General features: G+C 28.6%; 1 protein-coding gene across 1 annotated transcript; it reads left to right on the top strand.

Moving 5' to 3' along the window:
- Positions 1-17,912: 17,912 nt before the first annotated feature.
- On the top strand, positions 17,913-22,136 carry LOC111298465 (aspartokinase 1, chloroplastic-like). The gene is made up of 13 exons (XM_022893177.2): positions 17,913-18,539; positions 18,615-18,697; positions 18,778-18,818; positions 19,001-19,155; positions 19,271-19,420; positions 19,532-19,627; positions 19,846-19,962; positions 20,498-20,617; positions 20,698-20,790; positions 20,878-20,994; positions 21,370-21,486; positions 21,663-21,725; positions 21,819-22,136. Exons 1-13 carry the CDS (start codon positions 18,141-18,143, stop codon positions 21,960-21,962), a joined length of 1,695 nt encoding a protein of 564 aa, XP_022748912.1. The 5' UTR covers positions 17,913-18,140; the 3' UTR covers positions 21,963-22,136.
- The last annotated feature ends 725 nt before the right edge of the window (positions 22,137-22,861 follow it).

Genomic DNA, 22,861 nt, shown 5'->3' with positions numbered 1-22,861 from the left:
CCTTCAAGAAGTCCATATTTGAACCAAAATCTTCAGCTTTCCATTCCCCAACCACCTATTTAGCCAATTGCTCAAGTTCGAACCTTTTGCACCACTGTCAAATCCTAAGATTCCTAGTTAACTTGTTGCCTAAAAATTACCTAAGAAAAATAAATAGTTGCATTTTCTCCCCATTTCATCTAGAAAACTTTTTCCTTATTTGTTTGAGAAACACCATATCGTCCTTAAGCGACATTTTAGGCCAATGATTTTTCTTAACCACATCATCTGTGTGCTCCAATTCCTTTGTTACAAACATTTATAGAACCCAAGATCAATTTAAGCCATTCACGAAGCCGTAAGAGAAAGAGAGTTGAGGTGTATCATTCACTTTTAATGCCTTACATTGAGCTTTTTACCTTATTAGTCAAGAATCATATGATCAGTTATTTCTACAAGACCTAAAAAGCCTCCGTAATCGAAGTGGTATAATTCCAATGTTAAGTGTGAGTTTCATGATGAGGTTAAAGGACATTCCATAAAAGATGGCATTCCCTTCAAGGATATAGTTCAGGCTTCAATTGATGCAGATCTCATAAAATTTAAAGAATTGATCAATGATTTTGATGATTGATAATGGGAGAGTTACAGGTCAATGATGCTAAGTTGAATCATCGAATGGGAAACTTTTGTTTGTAAGTTTGAATGTCATCTCAAAAATATTATTGGGAATATGAATTATTGGGTCATGTTTGAATGTTTGCATTGCATGAATAGATCTTGTGCATCGTGTGTTCCGTGGATTTATATCATCATTTCATATTTTCAATTTTCGTTAAATTTTATACTTGTGGTTGGTAAAAAAGGAAAATGTTAGATTTAAATAAAGCCTTACATAGTTAGGTCCCAAAGATATATATAAAAAAAAAAAAAGAGAAGTGCCCTGAAAAATTTAAAAAAAAAAAGACAAAAAAAAAGAGAAAAAAAATTTTGAGTCTCGTATGAGTTGACGATCACTATTAGGGATTTGTCAGATACCTAAACTCTTTTTCTTATGCCTTTCAAATAATTCCATTCAATTGCCATGATCCCTCAAAAGCTATAAAGTTGAATTCATGAACTTTGCTTTCACATAATAACGTTATGATATTAAAATGTGATATTCTTTTTCATGGCAATGAATAATGAAATGCCTAATTTTAAAAAAAAAAAGAAAAAAATCTGGATTCCTAAAAGATCAAGCAAATATGACATTTTTCTTAAAAATTCAAATGTGATAATTTGATGTGTCAATGTTCCACTATAGTTCCAAAAATTTTCAAAATCCAAACTACACCAATTCTTGTAAAATAATCAAAGACTTACCAACTATTCAGTCCTTTACCCAAAATTTGGCCTAGCTCGTGTGTTTTCGGGGCATGTTTCTTATATTTACAAACCTTTTAGCCTCTTTACCTAAAAATTTGGCCTAACCTACATGTCATCAAGGTCATGTTGATCATGAAACTTACCAACCTTTTAGTTTTTTATCTCAAAATTGGCTTGACCCATGCGTCTCGGGGGCATGCCAATGAAAAAAATCGTCATTGCCCTTAAAACAACATAAGTTATAATCAACTCTTTTGTTTTCCTTTTGTTGAGTAACTTAGATTATCTGATACCTTAAATGGATTTATTTCACATGATTCTTTCCTCATTCATTCACATGATTCTTTTGCTTATAATAATTTTCATTAAAGGTGGTTTGTTAAAATTAGGCATCTTCTATGAAATGCATGAGTCATGGGGAGCAAGTAAAAAAAAATGGAAAGAAAAACAAATGATTACGACATCATGCACTCAGGAAATTTGAACAAATTTTAAGAAAAAAACCCAAAATAAAAAATGTTAAAACAAAAAAAATAAAAAAATAAAAAATAAACTGTTTAGTGAAAACCTTTCTTCGATATCATTTTCCTAAAGGGAACTGTTCTTCAATTTAAGTTTTTATACTTGAAATGACAAATGGCCATATTTCATTATCCTTTCGTAAATGTAGAAATTTATCCATTGTTACCCCTTTGAGCTTAATTGAATTTTTTCAAAATAAACCCCAACTAAGGATCACCTTCCACACTGAGAGGCAAAAATGAATGCAGTTAGAAGTTAAGAATGGGGATGTCCAAATGGAATCCCATGAGATGAGGGCAAAAGCCCATTATAAAAGTTCACAAAAGTTCTCAATCCATTCAATAAAAAAAAAGAGAAAAAAATGAAAGAAAAAGAAAAAAAAAACATAAAAAGAGAAAGAAAAAAAATAAAAAAATAAAGGAAATGATGAAAGGAATTAAGGAAAAAGAAAAGAAATGAATGGGTGGTAAGCAAAAAGGAATAGACCTTAGAGTGTATCCTTCAAATGGAATAATGATCTTTGGTTTTTAATACCTTTAAATACTTGTTTTGGGCCTTTCTATCCTTTTTTTGACAACCCTGAACCTTAACTTATGTTACAACCTTTGAAAAGTTCATATTTGATCAAGCATGGAGGTTTAAAATTGAAGGTTTCTCTTGGAAAAATGATCATAAATCTTTTGAGTCCCCATTTATTACATAATTTCCTATTTGGACCATTAACCTCTTTCGAAAAAAATTTTTTTCTCTTTCGAATTGTTTTGAATTTTTTAAGTGCATGGTGCATTAATCAAAAAAATAAAAAAAAAAACAAAAAATGAAAAAATAGAGATAAAGGTGGCTCTAGGATGAAAACCCTAAAAAAGGCAGTCTAGAGCAAACCTTAAAGGTCACTCCTAATGCTAAATGTGGTAAATGCTAAACCAAGATAAGCCAAACCTTATTGAAAGATTTGAAACATCAAAGTCACAGAAGTCTGAGATAAGTTGATTTTGAAAATCTCAACATTTGTCCATTTCCAAAAAAAAAAAAAAGAAACCTCTCAAAATCTTAAGCTTTTATAGCTAACTTTGACATACATCAAAATATTGCATTTAGAAACTAAAGAAAGTGTTCAACATGTTTGATTTTTAAGGAATTCATGTTTTTGAAAAAATATATGTTTTATCTGTGAACTTGTATGAAAAAAGTATATACCTTTTTTATCTTCTGCAGGTGCCGAAACCATTTTAAATAAACAAAAATCTTCATATACAGAACCATTCAGCCCATTTGAAAAGAATTTTTATTTTTCATTTCTAATAGAGATCATCAATTTTCGGGAATGTAAGCCCAGATTAGTTGGATCCTAAAGAAAAAAATATTAAGTCAAGTTTAGTTAGCCTTCAAAGAAAAATTTAAGCTCAAATTAGCTGGGCCCCAATGAAATATTAAGCCTAGTTTAGCTAGCCTTCAAAAAAAATATTTAGCCCAGTTTAGTTGGCCTTAAAAAAAAATTAAGGCTAGATTAGTTAGCCCTAATGAAATATTAAGCTTAGTTTATCTAGAAAAAAAAAAAGAAGAAGAATAAGGAAAAAGGAAAAAGACATTCACATTTGCCTCATTTGCATTTGCATTTGCACTCACATGTGCATTATGAGAAAGATATTTGCATTCACATCTATATCATAAAAAAAAGGCATTTGCATTGCTTGCATCTGCATCACAGATGAGACATTTGTATTTGCATCACTTGCATTTGCATTTGTATAAGACATTTTCATTTGCATCATATAAGATTTTTGCATTTGCATTAGGGTATCTGCATTTTAGAAAAAGTATTTGGTGGGGCATTATATAAAAGAAATATTAGCAATTGCATTATGGAGAAGACACCTATATTTACATCAAGCGTTCGCATTCTTGCATTCACATCGACATTTACATTCATATCATTTGATGGAAATAGATATTCATATCATGATTATGTTTGTCAATTCTATAAATATTAGAAAGAGAAAAAGGAAAAAAGGGCAAAAAAAAGAAAAAAAGAAATCTATCATGGAAAGATGACAAAAAAGAAGAAAAAAGAAAAAATACTTTGACAAGAGATCTAAAAGTCAAAAAAAAGTTTGAAAAATTGAAAAAGAAACAATCTGCAAAAAAAGAAGGGATTATTGAAAAATGAAATATGATGTAAGATTTAAGCGCCGATTAGCTGGCCATTGATGAAATATTAAGCCTAGTTGAGTTCACCTTAAAAGAAAGATATAAGCCTAGATTAGTTAGTCATCAATGAAATATTAAGTCCAGTTTAGCTGGCCTTAAAAAAAGTTATAAGCCTAAATTAGTTGGCCATCAATGGAATATTAAGCCCAGTTTAGTTGGCCTTCAAAGAAAAATATTAAGCCCAGTTTAGCTGACCTTCAAAGAAAATTTTAAACCTAGATCATTTAGCCCCAATGAAATATTAAACCTAATTTATTTGACAAAAAAAAAAGACATTCACATTTGCATTGACATTTGCCTCACTTGCATTTACATCACTCACATTTACATCACTCGTATGTGCACTTATGTGTACATCATGAAAGACATTTGCATTTACATTGCTTGCATTTACATCACAAAACAGACATTTGCATTTACATCACTTGCATTTGCACTTGTATAAGACATTTGCATTTGCTTTATATAAGATATTTGCACTTGCAACATGGTATCTGCATCCTAAAAAAAGTATTTATTGAGGCATTCACATGAAAGGAACATTGTCATTTGCATTGTGAAAAAGTCTTGTACTTGTATCAAGCATTTACATTCTTGTATTTATATTGATACTTGTATTTGCACTGACCTTGGCATTAGCATAATTTCATGAAAATAGACATTTGTATCACGATTATGTTTATCAATGTTAGAAAGAGAAAAAAGAAAAAACGGGCAAAAAAAAAGAAAAAAAATGAGATCTATTATGGAAAAATGAAAAAAAAAAAAAAAAAAGAAAAAATAGTTTGAAAAATTAAAAGAAAAATTATCTGCAAAAAATGAAGGGATTGTTCAAATATGATATATGATACAAGATTAAATTTAGCCTAGATTAGTTGGCCACTAATGAAATATTAAGCCTAATTTAGCTGGCTTTTAAAAAAAGATTTAAGCTTAGATTAGCTAGCCACCAATGAAATATTAAGCTCAAATTAGCTGGCCTCTAATGAAATATTAAGCCTAGTTTAGCTGGCCTTCAAAGAAAGATTTAAACCTAGTTTAACTAACCTTCAAAGAAAGATTTAAGCCTAAATTAGCTAGCTCCAATGCAAACTTTAAGCCTAGATTAGTTGACACATAAATCCAGATTAGCGATCATGTTTTTCAACTAGCAGTGTCATTCTGGTCATTTTATTATTTCTCAACTTGCGGTGTTATGTTGTTATTATTTATTTCTTAACTTGCAGTGTCATTCTGGTTATTATTTTATTTCTTAACTTACGGTGTCGTTCCATCGTTATTCATTTCTCAGCTTGCAGTGTTGTTCCATTATTATTTATTTTTCAACTTGCGGTGTTATTTTGGTCATCTTGTTATTTCTCAACTAGCAGTGTCATGACATCGCTATTCATTTCTCAACTTGCAGTGTTGTTTCGTCGTTATTTATTTCTTAACTTGTGGTGTTGTTCTGATCATTTTGTTATTTCTCAACTTATGGTGTCATTCTATCGTTATTTGTTTGTCAACTTGCGATGTCGTTCTATCGTTATTTATTTCCCAACTTGTGGTGTCGTTTTGTCATTATTCATTTCTCAACTTGTAGTGTTGTTCCATCATTATTTATTTCTCAACTTATGGTGTCATTCCGGTCATTTTGTTATTTCTCAACTTGCAATGTCATTCTGTCGTTATTCATTTCTCAACTTGAAGTGTTGTTTCGATCATTTTATTATTTTTTGACTTGTGGTATTATCTTAATCATTTTTTATTTTCAAAAAAAAAAAAAAAAACAAAAAACAAACAAAACAAAACAAAACAAAAAAAAAACTAAAAACTAAAAAAAGAAAAGCAAGGGTTTGCCCATTCATAATCATTATCCGGATAAAATTATTGTCTATGTATTTGCATTACTTTTGAGGACACTTTTGATCCTCAAAAGTATGTAAAGAGAGGCAGGTGTAGATACTGAATTTTGTCCAAAATATTTTTTCAACATTATTGATCCGGAGCTCATTTACAAACATGGGCAAAAACCATTTACGACCTATAAAAAGCTCATAAATTCAGTTATTCAGAAATTCAAAGTTAACTTAGATTAAATCCGATCAAATTAAGTCAAAATTGCACAAAACTTGATCAAAATGGATGAGAGCCAGATCAATTTTGAAAATTCAAAACCTAATTGAAATTAATATAGTGTAAAATTGAATTTGAGATTTTTTTCAAAACACTAAAATTTTCATGGTGCCCCGAGAAAGGCAAAATTACCAAAATACTTTTATAGGAGAAATTTTTAAAATTTGACTTTTTCGAACTTGGATTTTCGTGAAACTTTTTAGATCATAATTTTATAATATTTTATGATTTTTTGGTGCACTTAAAATCATAATTGATAAAATTACCATAATACCCTTATAAGGGTATTTTCATAATTTGGCCTTTTCTGAGCTCGAATTTTCACGAAAATTTTTAAATTTTAATTTCATAATTTTTTATAATTTTTAATGCTTGAAAATCTCAAAAATAACCATGGGAACATTGATTTCTAAGAAAATGACCATAAAAACCAAAAATTTGCACTAGAGGTAAAATGGTTTTTTATGGGTTTGAGGAGCTTAAAAATTCAACTTTTGCAGTGTTCAATGTGGGCCATTAGATCTTTTGTTGCTTCTTGATCCAAGGGCCAAAGGTGGCTCCTTGGAAAAATAGAAAAGGAGAGATTTTGGCCCTTGGATGAGATTTCATCTAAGGGCCCTCATTGATCAAGATTAGGACCTTGATCTTGGAGGCTTTGCCGATTATGTATAGGCTGGAAGGAAGCTGCTGGAACAAAGGGGGAGGAAAGAGAGGCATCTGAAAAAAAAAAAAGGGGGAAGAGAAAACACATCAAAAAAAAAGAAAGAAAGCTGAAAACAAAAAAAAAACAGTTTAAAGGTGAGAGCCCATACAAATACAAGGGCATATGCTGCCGTTTACATCTCTGTTTTTTTTTTACACTATTCTTGCACCGTTCATGGTCTTTTCTGTAAAGTGTTCCTTTTGCTCCTTACACGCTTTATGTTTGGTATGAATGTTGATAAATTTTGAAGCTTTACATGTTCTTTGTTTTTTTACCAAATAGTTGGAGTTCCATTTCTTATTTTCTGGTTCAGCCGAATGCTCCCTGCCTCCTCCAATGGCAGCTGCAGCAATCGGCTTAATCCTATAAAGTCTTGACAAGTCCTTTTCTCTTCCATCTTTCATGGCTATCCTTTAGTTAGTATGAGTTGAGAAAAACAAGAAGAGACCTGGAAAGCTATTGCCAAACCGTGCTGCTTAGCTTCTATAAGTAGTCACAGTTTGGATGTTTTTATGTATACAGCCTCTTCCATTTTGACGAGGAAAGAAGGCTTTAACAGAAAGTGGTTTCTAAAGTAAGGAGGTAAGTTGCTAGAGGGGAAGAAATGTTTAAAAGTTTGAGTTTTCTTTCTTTTCTAGCTCTTAGTTTCACGTGTGGGTCTGGTACAAGCCATGAAGTTCCAAGTTGCATGTCTTAAAGCTCCATCATTCATATGTTTGCTATCTTGTGTGTTTAAAGAGACTTAAAGTTTCAACATGTCCCTTGCTTATGGTTTATTTTCCATGCATCTACTTGTCGGAAAGCTTAGGCCATTTTGATTTGTTTTACTAGTTTGTGCCATCTAGTTTCGGTTCTTGTTGTCCTTGTTATCAAAGCTGAGTGTCTCTTCACTGTTTCATGTTGATTGGTTTTAAAAAATGAAATAGAAAAGATGTAATATGTAGGTAGTGTCTCAAGGAAGGTAGGGCGGTAATGGGTGTACTTGGGCGACCTTGATGGGGTCATTGTTTTCTCTTCTTGGTTTGTAGTCATTGTATGAGGCGTTGCTTGCTGCATGTAGGCTGCTTGTGTTATTTCATTGTAAAGGAATAGTGTCAAACAAAGAAAGCCACATATGAAGAAGTAACAAAGGCCATGGCGTGGGGACCATTGTGGCTTTCTTTATTTCTTCTTTGCATTTTTAATGGATTGGTTTAAAATGGAATGCTAACACCATTTAGGCAGTAAAAGGGGATGACGTGGGACCACGGTAATGGATCTCATATATTTCTTTTAACCTTGATATGAATATAATAATAAAAATAATAAAGTAGTAACTTTTAATATTGTGACAAATAAATTTTTAAAATATAAAATTTAAAGTTTGTTTTCAATAAAGTTTATTTTTAGGTGTGTTTGATTTTAATTATACTCATGCAATTTGTGCATGATAGCTTAAATTCAATTACAAGCTTAATTTTATGTGTTATTGATTTCTTTATTGTTTGGATCTTCATGCTTGTTTTAATTTAATCTTTCATATCTACATTCATGTTTGATATATTTTCAAGTAAGCAATAAATATATATAAAATATATAAGCATATGAAAATCCTTTTTAAAGGAATTATAAAACAAGCTTACTCTGAAAGTCTACTGACTAGAGACTTTTAAAGAAGTTCATAAATTCTTAAAATTAAAACATGAACTTACCTAAAGCCTAAAACTCGTTTTAAATTTAGAAGAGTTTGAAAACCTTTTGTAAAGTAATCTATTCTTGAATGCTACCTAGATATTGAGGTATTTAGAAAATTTTATTTCATTAAGGATTTTCAAACATTTTCACAACTAAAAAATAAATTCATTTTGTTAATATCTTGATTATAAAAATACAATAATATTAAAAATAATTGAACGAGATTTTTAAATTTAAAAAGTCGCACCTAAACTCTGTCAAGATGTTGAAGAGTCCAGGTAGTCTCTTTATATTTGAAGACCCGATTTTTCTTAAATTCGTATTTGATCATTATTTGCATATGTTTCATTTTTAAATTAATGTTTTCATTTATAATGCATACATATATGTTTGCTTTAGTTATGGTTGTTTAATATTAATTATTTTTTTGTTTTTTTAACACATAAAAGTGTTCTTAAAATTTGAAAATTTTAAGTATTTGCATGAAAACTTTTTTATGAAATAATCTATTCCTGAATGCCGCCTAAATGTTGGAATATTCAAAAAAATTTATTTTCTTGAAAATTTTCATACATTTCCGCTACTTAAAATAAAATTTGTTAAATTAATAAAAGATAATCGAATGAGATTTTAAATATAAAAATTCACATCTAAACTTTGCTTAGATGTTGAAGAGTCTAGGTGGTTTTCTTTATATTTGAAATCTTGATTCTTAAATTCACACTTAATCATCATTTTACATATGTTTCATTCTTAAATTAATGTTTTCATTTATAATGCATATATATATATATATGTTTGCTCTAGTAATGGATGTTTAACATTAATTATATTATATTCAATTTTTTTACCACATCACAATTTTTCTTAAAATCTTTAGTTTTGAACAAATAAAATTAAAATAGCATTTTATGAAATATAATTGATTGGTACTCTGCCTATATATTGGAAAACATTAATTATTATTATTTACAAAGAATGTTATTTTATTATTTTTATAAGGAATGTCATGATAAATCTCAAATGAAAAAATTATCTTGAATTCTGTCTTTATGTCAGAGTCTTCGAGGGTATTCCTTTAATTTGAAGACTTTCTTAATATTCCTCTATAAAAGATTTTTTAAATAATTTTATTTCATACAAACAAATGGAATTATAACTAAATTTCATATAGAAAACCATTTTTGTCCAAATTTATCAATGACACATAATTAATTGGTACCAATTTTATGGGCGTGCTAATTCTTTCTCATACATAATCGACTCTTGAACCCAATCTTATTTTCATAGATGAAAATCGTCTTTTTAATAAAGCTGTAAACCCGTTTTATTGTTTTATTGAAAAGATAAAATTTTTTGGTTGCCAATTACACCCCTAAAAAATATTGGTGGCAACTCCTTATGTTTTTCACAATATTTTCAAATTTTTATGTCTAGCGATCAAGTCTCTAGACTGATACATTACAACATATACTTTTCAAAATAATTTCATAAATTCACAAATTCCATAATTGCCAAAAAAGTCCCAATTTTACAATTTTCACAAGTATCACAATTTTCGTATTAATTCACATTTTTATAATTTCCCCAAAAATTTCCTAAAAAAATCAAAATTTCCCAATTTTCATAATAATTTCATAAATTTACAATTTTCATAATTCCATAATTTGACAATTCACAAATTCTACAAAAATTCATATTTTTCCAATTTCCACAATAATCATATAAATTTCACAAAACACAACTTTCACAAAATACCTAAATTCCATAAATTCCCAAAAAATTCAAAAATTACTAACCCTAAATCATAATTTTTCAATGATTCAAACAAATTAAAAATTAGTAGTAAAAGAAATTACCATAGTGTTGTTGAATATGAAGCTTTTAAATCATGCAAAAAATGAATTAAATTATTAATTCAAAATAAATAAAATTTTTAAAAAATAATTCTATATACATTAACATCTAAAATAATTTTTTAATTATAATAACACTTAAACAAAAAAAGCTTAAAAAATAAAAACATTTGAAAAAAAATAAAATTGTTAAGAAAAATAAATAATTTACCAATAAATTTTTAAGGTTAAAAAGTGGAGGAAAAATAAGGTAAAATTTTTAAGGCCGAAGGAACTAGAGCATTAGCAATGGGTGGCCGAAAATTGGTAAAAAAAGAGGATTTTGTTTGGGTTAGTTTAAAGGTGGTTTGAGCTTCAAATGGCCGATTCAATTGTAGATCAGGTGTGACTGTGGTAGGCTTACTTTTGATAGTTTATAGATTAGGTGGCAAGTGATGGGTGATGAGCTGAGCGGATTTTAGTGTCTGGTAAGGCGGCTGCAAGAGTGGAAAGCAAGAAGAGAGAAGAGGAAAAAGGGAATAGTTAGGGGTTTAAAAATTTTAAAAACTTAGTTTTAATGATAAAAAATTCTATTGCTAAAAAATTTGTCACTAAAGCTTTATAAAACCCGATTTTGATTTTTAAAAATTTACATTTATTTTTTTAATTTATAAAAGACATTAAAAATTATTTTTTAAAATTTTATCTTTTTTTTAATGAAAAAAAAATTTTCTCTAATTTCTTTGATAATTTTGGTGTCGTATCTTTTTTTTTTTTGGCAAGTAAATTTATTAAGAGATTTAGCGATTGAATCTAGTTTTGTCGTTAATATTATCCTATTCCCGACAAAATTCAATCACTATTTCCTCTAAAATTCGTCGCTAAAATTCTAATTAACCTAAAACTAAATTCGTTGATCTTTTGTAGAGATTTTGTTTCTAAAGAGGGTTATTCATGACAAAAAATTTATGTCACTAATAATTTCATCGCTAAAGGGATGTTTTCTACTAATGCTTAAAGATCTATGATGCTCTTTGGAGCTAGCTGCAAGAGTAAAAGGAACTATGACTTTGTGTGAGGCATGAGGTGAAGCTAAGAGAGAGTGATAGATTAAAAGAGTCAAAGATTGAAACTAAGAGAGAATTAGGGCGATAACGCGAGAGCTTGGGAGCTGAAGAGAGTGACATGAGAGTGAGAGAGTAAAAAAGAATGACTTTTCACTTAGGTTAAAGCTATGTTATTATAGAAAATGGGAATGCCTTAGAAATTAGAATGGATTTTGAATTTTTTTATTTTTAATAAAAAAAAGTTAATGATTTGGCAATTGGAATTGGAATTGGGTAAATAGGCAAGTGGAGTAAAAAGATTAAATGTTTTTTATTGGGCTTTAAAACCTTTAAATTTGAATTGGATTTTTGAGCCATTATCCAATTTTGAACTTTAACTTTTTAGGCTTTTAATTCGATTTTTCTAAAATTCAATTGAAAAAATCAAATTGGTCTAAGTGTTTATAGTTTTGATAACACATCTATCCAAATACAAACCACATTGTTTAAAATTTGAACCAAACCAATCCAAGCTCTTTCTCTCAAGTTGATTTTTTGGTTTTCTTTATTTTTTTGCTCAACCCTAATGGCAAATCTCGATTTTTGTTTAAGACCTACTCATGTTAGAGAACCAAATTCTTTTCTTTGTTTTGGAGAAGTTGTTTGATTTATCGAAGAAAGAAATAGGGACAACAACTGACCAAAGTTTCTATACCAACTATGGCATTGAGAATTTTCGATTTAGTGTTCTCTTGATCCTTGGATTTTAGCTATAAGTCCAACCATTTGGAATCTAATCATATACCTAACTTGTTTACAAATGAAGTCTATCAACCAAAAGTGTAGCTACATAGAGTTTAGTGGGATCAATAAACTCTAACAATATCGTCTATACATATGGAAAGCAATAGCATTCTTTTATAGTTTCATTAAATTGACCCCACTAAAAAATTCTAAAATCCTAAAGTAAGTGGGTTAAATAAATAAAATTTCTTTTCTTTTATATTCTATCTATAATATTAATCTTACATATGTTGCTCATTTTAAGGACTTGCCAAGTGTCATTTTCCCTTTTTTTTTAATTTTATTTTCTTTTTCTTTTTTCTTTCTTACTTTATTTCTTCTTTTCTTTTTTCTTTTATATTCTCTCTATTTTTAAATAAATAATATATTTTTATTTTTTAAAAATTTTATGGTGAGATCCATTTAATATTATTAATTAAAAATATTTTTTTATTTTTTTGGTCCATTATTTTTTTAATTAGATAATTATGTAAAAAAGTTAATGGATTTGTCTGTAAAGGCCTAAAATTGACTGCTTTTCTTTTATTAGTTTTATTTTTTTGCTTCTTTTTGTTTTTAATTTTTTAATTAGAAAAATTTTATAAACAAAAGTACATATAAATGTCAATGCATTACTCTCATTTGGTTTTTTTTTTATTATTTTTCTTAAGTCATTTTTTTTTCTTAATTTCAGCTTATTTTTGTTTTTCATACCTTTTAATACAATTCTTGCACATCCATTCATACAAATTTTGTAAAATTTTAAGTTTTCTCGATCTATTCATGTGTCAATTTTTTTATCATTTTTTTCATTTGTCATATGAAGGGAAATTTTGAAATGGAAACTAAGTGTTATATTCAAAAGGAAAATTTTGAAGCGTGTTCTTTTTAACCACATGTGCTCTTTCTTTCTTTTTTTTTTTCTTTTAATTTTTCTCTCCATTTTTAATAAATAATATGATTTTTATTTTTGTTATTAAAATTTATATATGGAATATGTTTGATATTATTGACTAAAATAATACCTTTTTTTTTTACTCCACCCTTTCTTTTTTTTTTTCCTTTTTTAATTAGAATTTTATAAGAAAATAAAATGAATTGAGGTGTCCATGAGGCATTTCCATTCAGCTTATTTCTTTTTTTTAACCTTTTTTTAGTTTTAATTTTTTTTTAATTAGATAAAAATATTGTAAAAAAAAAGTAAACTTAGGTGTGGACATGGCACCATAATTTGGTCTTTATTTCTTTTTTGCATGGGTTCTTTTCTCTTTCCTTTTTAGCATTCTTTTTTTTTTATTATACAAGCTATTTGATGCTTATGAATCTTCGGTATTATTATTTTTGGAAAGATCATAACTTTTTAGGAAGAAAAAGAGGCGAATTAAGATGGTCACATGGCGATCTTATTTCACATCATTTTTTGTTTGAATTTTTATCTTTTTTTTGCTTTTTTTTTTAATTGTGATTTGATGGAGGTTTTTTTTTTTTCTTAAATCATGATAGAGTCATATACAGGTTTAGAGTATTCCGTCTTGGATTATATATAAAAATATATGTTTAATTATTTATTTAATTTTATATTTATATATTATTATATTAATAAATTTTATTTTTAACACATTATTTTAATAAAAATACTAAATTTATATAATTAAGATGTAATTTATATTAAAAATATATTTATTAAGAAAAGTTATACTAAATTAAAATTATTAAATTAATTATAGGTTAAATTGGATCAAATGCATGTGACACAAATATTGTCGAGTTCGAATTAGATAGAATTATGAAAGAGTCGGGTTGGTATCAAGGCGATCTTAAACTCGCTCTGACCCAACCTGTTTCTATTATAAATTGAGGTGTCCATGTGGTACTCCAATTTGACCTTTTTTTTATTTTTTAGTTTTAACTTTCATTTTGTTTTTTAATTGTTTATTTTTGTATTTTTTAATTATGTTTGAAAATTTTTAAAAATTTTGTGTGAGATTCATTTCATAGTATTGATCACAAATTTTTTTCTTTTTTTCTCTTTTTTTAATTAGATTATTTTGTAAGAAAAGAAATTAATGAAGGTATGGAGCAGCACCCAATTCTTTCATCTCTTTGGCTTTTTTAGTTTTTAGTTTATTTTAAATCTATACATTAAATTGTATGGAAAGGAAACTAATGGAGTTATCCACGCCACACCCCTATTTGGTTTCCTTTTTTTTTTTTTTTTCCTTTTGTATTCCCTTTATTTTTTTTTTAATTTTTTAATTAGATAAATTTTATAAGAAATATGTCAATGGAGATTAGGATGATAAAATTATCCATTTCCAACATATTTCAACCCATCTCAATCTAACAAGGGCAATTTTGTTTAAACCCAAACTTAATTAGGTGGGTGGTTTTTTTATTTTTTTAAATCTTGATCAAATCGAAGGTGAGTTTAGGGTGCTCCTCTTGGGGTATGCATAAAATAATTTTATGCATTATATTAATAAATTTATTTTTAATACATTAATTAAAAATGCTATATTTATATATAATTAATATGTTATTTATTTTAAAAAATTATATTTTTATGAACATTATACTAAGTTAAAATTATTGAGTTAATTTTAGATCAAATAAGATCGGATGCGTGTTACACATATATGTATTGGGTTTAAGTTGAGCATAAAAAACCGAATATCAGGCAAGAGTTGGAGTTGGATAAAATCACTAAAGAGCCAGATCAATGACGGGATGAGCTTAAGGTCGCACAACCCAAACCTTTGCTATATCTAAATAAAGGTTTGTACGTGGTACCTTATTTGAGTTTTTTTTTTTTTGGTTATTTCAATTATTTATTTTAATATTATTAACTATGTTTAGAAAGATAAATGGTCAATAAAAATGACTATATAACACCTTCATTTAGCTTTTTTTTCTTGTTTTGCCTTTCGATTTTTTTTTTATTTTTGTCTTTTTTTTAATTAGATAAAATTTAGAAGAAAATGGATCACTAGAGATCAAAATAGAAAGATAAGCAGAATCCAATGGATTCTACCCCTTTCAATTCACTAGAACAAAATTTTTCTTTTCAAAATCGAGATCAAGTTTGGGTTGGAAGAAACATCATTTTTTAAAATAAGAATTAAGTTTAAAGTGAGTTTGGGATTCTCAACCATGATCTTCTTCGGGATATATAAAAAACATATATTTTATTATGATTTAAGTTTATATTTATAGATATGTATTATATTAATAAAATTATTATTTAATACCTTAATTAGATAAAAATAATATGTTTATATATAATTTAATATAATTTATATTAAAAACAATATTTTTATAAATATTATTAACTAAAATAAAATTATTATATTCATTTTGGATTAAGTCAAGTTGGATGCGATTATACATATGTGTCAGGTTAGGATTGGATATAAAATGATAACTAGATGCCAAGTTTGAGTCAAAGTCAGGTTGAATTATTAAAGAGTAGTGACGAAGTTAGAGTAAGAAAATCCCACCTTGACTCGACCAATTGTTATCCTTGAGTAGAAGTATTCACATGGCATCCTAATTTGGTTCTTTTTCCTTTTTTTTTTTTTTTTCTTGAGCCACTTTCAATTTTTAGCTTTATTTAATTATCTATTTAATATTTCTTAACTATGTTTGAAAAGATATATTTGAAATAATACATTCGTAATTGATTTGTTATATATGGTGTGAATGAAATACATAGATTATACACAAATTATTTGATAAAATTTACCACTCATTGTTTTATTAAAAAATTATAAACAACACTATATTTATTAGTTTATTAAATTTATCATAAATATTGTTTATTGCAAATAAAAAATTTAACCATTGATAACGTGCAAATATATTTTTAGTGGTAATAAATAATACATAAAAAATCTTTAAAAGTTTATATTTTTATTAATATGAATATGATCATAAGTAATAAGTATAGTTGATTAAAAAATAATTCAACTATAATTGTTCTATATTATTTTGAAATATATATAATTATATATAATTATATAATTTATTATTATAAATTAAGTTTTATTCATTCAAAATTATTATTTATTATTTTATCAAAACACATAGTTATTTTTTGTTTTTAAAAATAAAATGTAGCAAAACAATCTGAACTCGTACAAATCAAACCTTATTATTTCATATATATGAGACAATATCTCATTGTAATTTTTTAATAAAAAATAACAAGATAATATAAATATGTATAATTTTTGGATTTAGTGTAAAATGTTTATTTAATAGTATAATGAATAAAAATATCGTGTTTGTAATAAAAGTTGCTATATACATGCAGGACCGGATCCAAATTGCATAATTAGAGTGTCCACACCTCTAAATATTGGAAAACAAAAATTTTTGAAGGAAAATTTTTTTTAGATATCCCCAAAATTTACTTTAAATACCCATTTTATCAATAAAATTAATAAATTTATCAACAATTTTTTATATTCATAATAAGCAGATATATCTGAAAATATTATGGATTTGACATTATATATATAACTCAACTGAAAATTTTTTTTCTCGTTACGACACTGCTATCGAATCCATTTATTTTTCAATATCGTCGGGTTGAAAATAATTGTCATCCCAAAGTTAGTTTACTCTTCCTTAATAATAAAATAGATATTTTAAATTTTTAAAATTTTTAAAAATAAAATATAATTTTAAGAGTTTTCAAAATAAATATAAATTTTATTTTTTATTTTTTAAAAATTATATTTTATTAAATATGTACTTTCAATTTTTAAAATATAAAAATTAATTTTAAATAATGATATGACAACAATATAAAATATTTCATCACGTGATTAAATGATAGACACATCATCGATCTCATTTAATGGTATTAATATCGGGAATCAGATTAATATATAAAAGGATAATACAAAAATCATATCATGAATTTTTTAAATTAAAGTATTACAATATTTACAATTAAAAAAGTACCACATTTAAAACTTAAATAAAATTTATTAAGGAAAATTCATGATGTTTTTATCTAAAAATGATAATCATTCAAATCGGATCAAATTTAATTATTTTTTTAAATAATATAATATTATAAAATTTTAAAAGTTAATTTAAATTTAAATTGACATTTCATATTATCTAATCTTATTTGATTTAAATTAAATTTTATTGATTTTATTTATTAAATTTTAATTTTATATATTATTTTAATATAAAATTTTAATATATTTAAATAATTTTTTATATAAAATATTGTTTTTATTTTATAAAAATTTTAAAAATATATATAAATTAATAAAAATATATAATTTAGTTCGATTCAATTTTTTTTTTAATTTTTAATCTAATATCTGTTCTAAATCTAATATATAAGTTTAATATCTAAATTTAATTCGAATTGAATAAAAAAAATAATACAAATCAAATATTATAATTTTAAATTAATTTTTTATTTTTTTGATATTTTTTCTTTTATCACATAAAATTTAAGTTATTTGAAAATAAAAATTTATAAATGAAAAAATTTAACGAAAAAAATCAATAATACAGGCAAACATAATATTCATAATCAAAATTTAATTGATATTTATTTGAAGTTAAAAATTTTATTAAAGGTTTTTTGGATTTTAAAATTTATTTAATCAATTTTAATAAAATATTATATGAACTTCACACGTGAGTTCTCTCATTCGTCGAAGAGCGGAGTCAAGTACTACCCAGTTACCCTCTGTTTGCTGGGAGTCCTGACAATCCACCTCCTGCCTCATGCTGCTGCCTTCGCTTCAGTTCCACTCTACTAAATTCTTCTTTTGTTTCCAATCCCAAGCAATTTAAAAACAACTGAATTCTCAGAATCTTTTAAATGCATTAATCATTTTCCAAAATAATCTCCTATTCCAAGTTTCCAACGGCAAAATGGCCGCTTCGTTGCAACTCTGCAGCGCTAAAACTCCAACCCACTTGCGATTCTTCAACACGCGCTTGCTCTCGCTATCTTCCACTCGCATCCAATACTTGGCGTCCTTCGATTTGTTGTCGGCGATCGGAGGCGGTGCGTGCAGGAATAGTAGAGCTTTCAGAGTCGGTTACGAAAGAGGAATCAGAGCGGTTATTGAAGAGCAAAGGAGGGATGATGACAAGGAAAATTCCGATGAAACTGTGAAGCCATTCACTTACGTTATGAAGTTCGGGGGATCGTCGGTGGCATCGGCAGAGAGAATGAAAGAAATCGCCCATTTGATTCAGAGTTTCAATGAAGAAAGGCCTGTCATTGTGCTCTCTGCCATGGGAAAAACCACTAACAAACTTTTGCTAGTAATGCACCACCACCGCTATTTCATTTTTTTTTCAATTTTTAATTTCATTATGCGATTATCCATTTCGATTTAGGCAGGAGAGGAAGCTGTAAGCTGCGGTGTATCGAATGCCACCGAAATTGAGGAGTTGCGTTTTATAAAGGATTTGCATGTCAGGTTTGGTTTTTTGCGCTTTTTTTAGGGTATTATAATTGCTTATCAACCTTAATTTGCTCTGTTTTTTCTTTTTGGTTCAGGACTGTTGATGAACTTGCAGTTGACCCCTCTATCATTTCTAGTGAGGATCTTTTTTCTTTTAACTACTTTCATTTTCTTTGTTCTCATATTGATTGATGGGTTTGAGCTAAAGGTTATTTTCTGACCAAGTAATTGAAAGTGAAGCAAAATACCAGTAGATTTGGAAGAATCAGTCGGTTCTTATCCTATTTGAACCTATCTTCTTGCTGATGCTTTTTGCAGCGCATTTAGAAGAACTGGAGCAACTTCTGAAGGGAATAGCAGTGATGAAGGAGTTAACTCCTCGCACAAGGGATTATTTGGTCTCATTCGGAGAGCGCTTATCTACAAGAATCTTTGCTGCTTATCTAAATAAAATTGGCATTAAAGCTCGCCAAGTATGTCAACTAGAATCTTTAGCCACTTTTCACATTGTGATTTTAGACTTATTATCTGTTGCCAGTATAGATTACTTCCTATAAGCTAACTATGTCACTAAATACTCTTTTGCAGTATGATGCATTTGAAATTGGTTTCATTACCACTGATGACTTCACAAATGCAGACATCTTGGAAGCAACTTACCCAGCCGTTGCAAAGAGATTATGCGGTGACTGGGATAATGATCCTGCAATTCCCATCGTGACTGGCTTCCTTGGAATGGTGTTTTACTGCTTTAGCTGTTGGATTTGTGTTCTAGATCAAAATATCATAACTGCCTAATTGAAGCTTATAGGCACAATGTCACCAACACAATTTATGTTCTTGCTTCAGGGCTGGAAATCTTGTGCAATTACTACCTTTGGTAGGGGTGGAAGCGATTTAACTGCTACAACCATTGGTAAAGCTTTAGGCTTGCAAGAGATTCAGGTCAGATTAGGCACTGCAACTGAAAGCATCTGCATCAAGAATTCTTATTATCTCATACATGCTGTCATGCAAATACATCACCACCCTGCAAGATATTATATCTGATGTTCCATAGTTCACTAATGTTGGCGGCCCGATTTTTGGATTCTCTAAAATTATTCATTGCTATTTATATGTTTAACCAATATATCTAGCAGCTTATTCCGAAATTTGAACAGGTGTGGAAGGATGTTGATGGTGTCTTAACCTGTGATCCTACTATTTATCCACGGGCAGAACCTGTACCATATTTGACGTTTGATGAGGCAGCTGAGCTTGCTTACTTTGGTGCTCAGGTTAAATGCTTCTTCCCTCTTGCTGGTATACCTACTAGTGATGTAGAGATGAACTAAAAGCAGTTTCTAACTTTCATGATACCTAAGAAACTAGTTTCCCTGTAAAAACATTTAATTATAAAGCTTTTATTAGAGGAAAAAACAGGGTTGGGGAATCAGTGGCTTGTTTTTCATTTCTTTGGTTTCATCAAGCTGTAGGCAGCTGAGAATTGTTCAAACAACATTATACACTGCTAGAGGAATTTAATGCCTGTATATGTGTTTCCTCAAGTGTTACACACCCTGAGATAGAAAGAGTTTTCATGTGCTCAGAGGTTTTTTTTTCTTGATCAAATGTGATAATAATATAGCACTTTTTGAATAATTTGATCGACTATATGTGCAACAAACATTGTAGTTGCCATTGTAGATGCAGGGAATTTGTTTATTGCTTGATCTAAAATAGCAGAGAATTAAAATTTTATAGTGACCAACTTTTCATGGAATCCGCAGAGAGAACTGAAATGCTAATGTTAGCCTATACATTTTTCTGCAGGTCTTACATCCACAATCAATGAGACCAGCAAGAGAGGGTGATATTCCTGTTCGAGTCAAGAACTCTTACAATCCTGAAGCTCCTGGAACTCTCATCACTAAAGCAAGAGATATGAGCAAGGTCTTTTAGCAGCTGAGTTTTAGAAGATTATATCATAGTTTGAGAAAGCTTATGTTTTTTGACCCAAAATTCAATTACAGGCCGTGCTGACCAGCATAGTTTTGAAGAGGAATGTAACCATGCTGGATATAGTTAGTACCCGCATGCTTGGTCAATTTGGTTTCCTTGCTAAGGTGAGACATGATGATGTCATGGTTCTGCATGAGCCATTGTATACTGTAAGCTGTAAATACAATTTAATAAATTTTCTCTCCAATCAGGTGTTCTCCATTTTTGAAGATTTGGGTATATCTGTGGATGTTGTTGCTACGAGTGAAGTTAGTATATCTTTGACATTGGACCCATCAAAGCTGTGGAGTAGGGAATTGATTCAACAGGCAAGAGAAACATCTTATGTTGTTTGAATCATAATTGCTTATGAGTTTTCTAGTTGAGTTGATTTTATGAATAAATTCCAGCGCAGCTATGAGTGGATGTGTCTTAGGAGAATTATCTCTTGTGCTTATTACTCCATAATTTTGGGAGTTGGACCAAAGCCGATATTGGGCAGTAAAAATTGCACTTGGCATACTGGAATTCTGCCTAGAATTTTTTTTTCAATGTTTCATATAGGGTTTAGATATCCACCATGCCACTTGAAAACTATGGTTGGAATCTTGGTTTTTTTGCCATAATTATAAATACTCTTTCTTGTTGAACTCTTCTCTTCTTCAGAGTTAAAATCCATTTGAAGAAGATTCTCATCTGTGCAGGAACTTGACCATGTAGTAGAAGAGCTTGAGAAAATTGCTGTTGTGAATCTCTTACAGCATAGATCTATCATCTCTCTTATCGGGAATGTTCAACGTTCTTCATTGATACTGGAGAAGGTTTGGATTTTTCTCCTACCAATTTATACAAAATAAATGAATTGTCTGTTACACCATCAACATGATGATTACCAAAAACTGTTTCTTGCCAAGAGTTTCAAGAATTGAATCATTATACACAACAAAAGTTCCCTTTCCCATTCATCACATTTTTATATTAATTCAAAGTTCGACAGGTATTTCATGTTCTTCGAACCAATGGAGTAAATGTCCAGATGATCTCCCAAGGGGCATCCAAGGTCTCCTCATTAATTATAACTCTTACATATAATTCTGCAGTATTGGTTATTATTTCAGTTTTCTGATAGTTGTAATTTATGGAAACTGAACAGGTGAACATCTCACTGATAGTTGATGATAGTGAAGCTGAAAAATGTGTGAGGGCCCTTCACCAATCCTTTTTCGAGAGCGGTGATCTGTCCGAGTTGGTACCTGACGGTGGTTCTGGGAATGATTTGGCTTCATTCTGCAAATAGAAATTCAGTGATCCTTGACATAATACCTTTTGTTGGCTTGTCATGGTACACAACCATATTCACTACAGTTAACATGATATGAAAAAAAAAAAAAACACAAAAATATTATGATTTAAAATTTGAACAAAAATTATATATAAATTTAATAAAAATTGATATAAATTATAATATAATGATTTTGTTATTTACATATATTTAACATGAAATAAATACAATAAAGATATAAGTATGGTCAGGTGCCCTGACCTTATAAAATAAACTCTGATAGACCTTGCACTGACCCTATAAAATTGAACTCCGAGTCTGAGGTAATCAATTTTACCAAAACCAAAAATTCGAATTCTATTATAAAATTTTTTTTTGGTTTAGGAAAGAATCCATGCCCAGAAAGGGTAAGTATCCGTTTCTGATGCTTATTACTAAATCTGCATATGTTGGACAATGGCTAACAGTGATCTTAGGGATAATTTAAATGGCCGAAAATATGAAATATCACAAACCAAGATGTTTCCAGCAGAAAAGGACGAGACAGGAAAAAAATTGAAACAGTACAGTACAGCTGATAATAAAGGATAATCGCAAACCCACCATATTATACGCTAGATATGCCGCTCCAAACAAGATAGGAGACAATTTCGTTGACTAATTCCATCATCATTTGGAAGATTTGATATTGAATGAATTAAAGAGGCTTTCACATTACACAATCGCATTCACATTCATTTGGATTTCTCTCTCCCAGAAAGAACGAGTCCAGAGCTTCATAGAATTACGTACATGCCACTTTGCCTTCCCCAAAAGACGCATTTACACAAAATTGAGTCCATGTAGCCACTAACACTCGCAGAATGCATCTAACTATCGACTCGTAGTAAAACTGTTATCTGGTCTTCGCCCGT

This window comes from Durio zibethinus, chromosome 16 (assembly GCF_047325235.1).
Source record: "Durio zibethinus cultivar Kanyao isolate XHJ-2024 chromosome 16, ASM4732523v1, whole genome shotgun sequence".
Classification (NCBI taxonomy): domain Eukaryota; kingdom Viridiplantae; phylum Streptophyta; class Magnoliopsida; order Malvales; family Malvaceae; genus Durio; species Durio zibethinus.
This window is presented reverse-complemented; position numbering and strand designations above follow the sequence as displayed.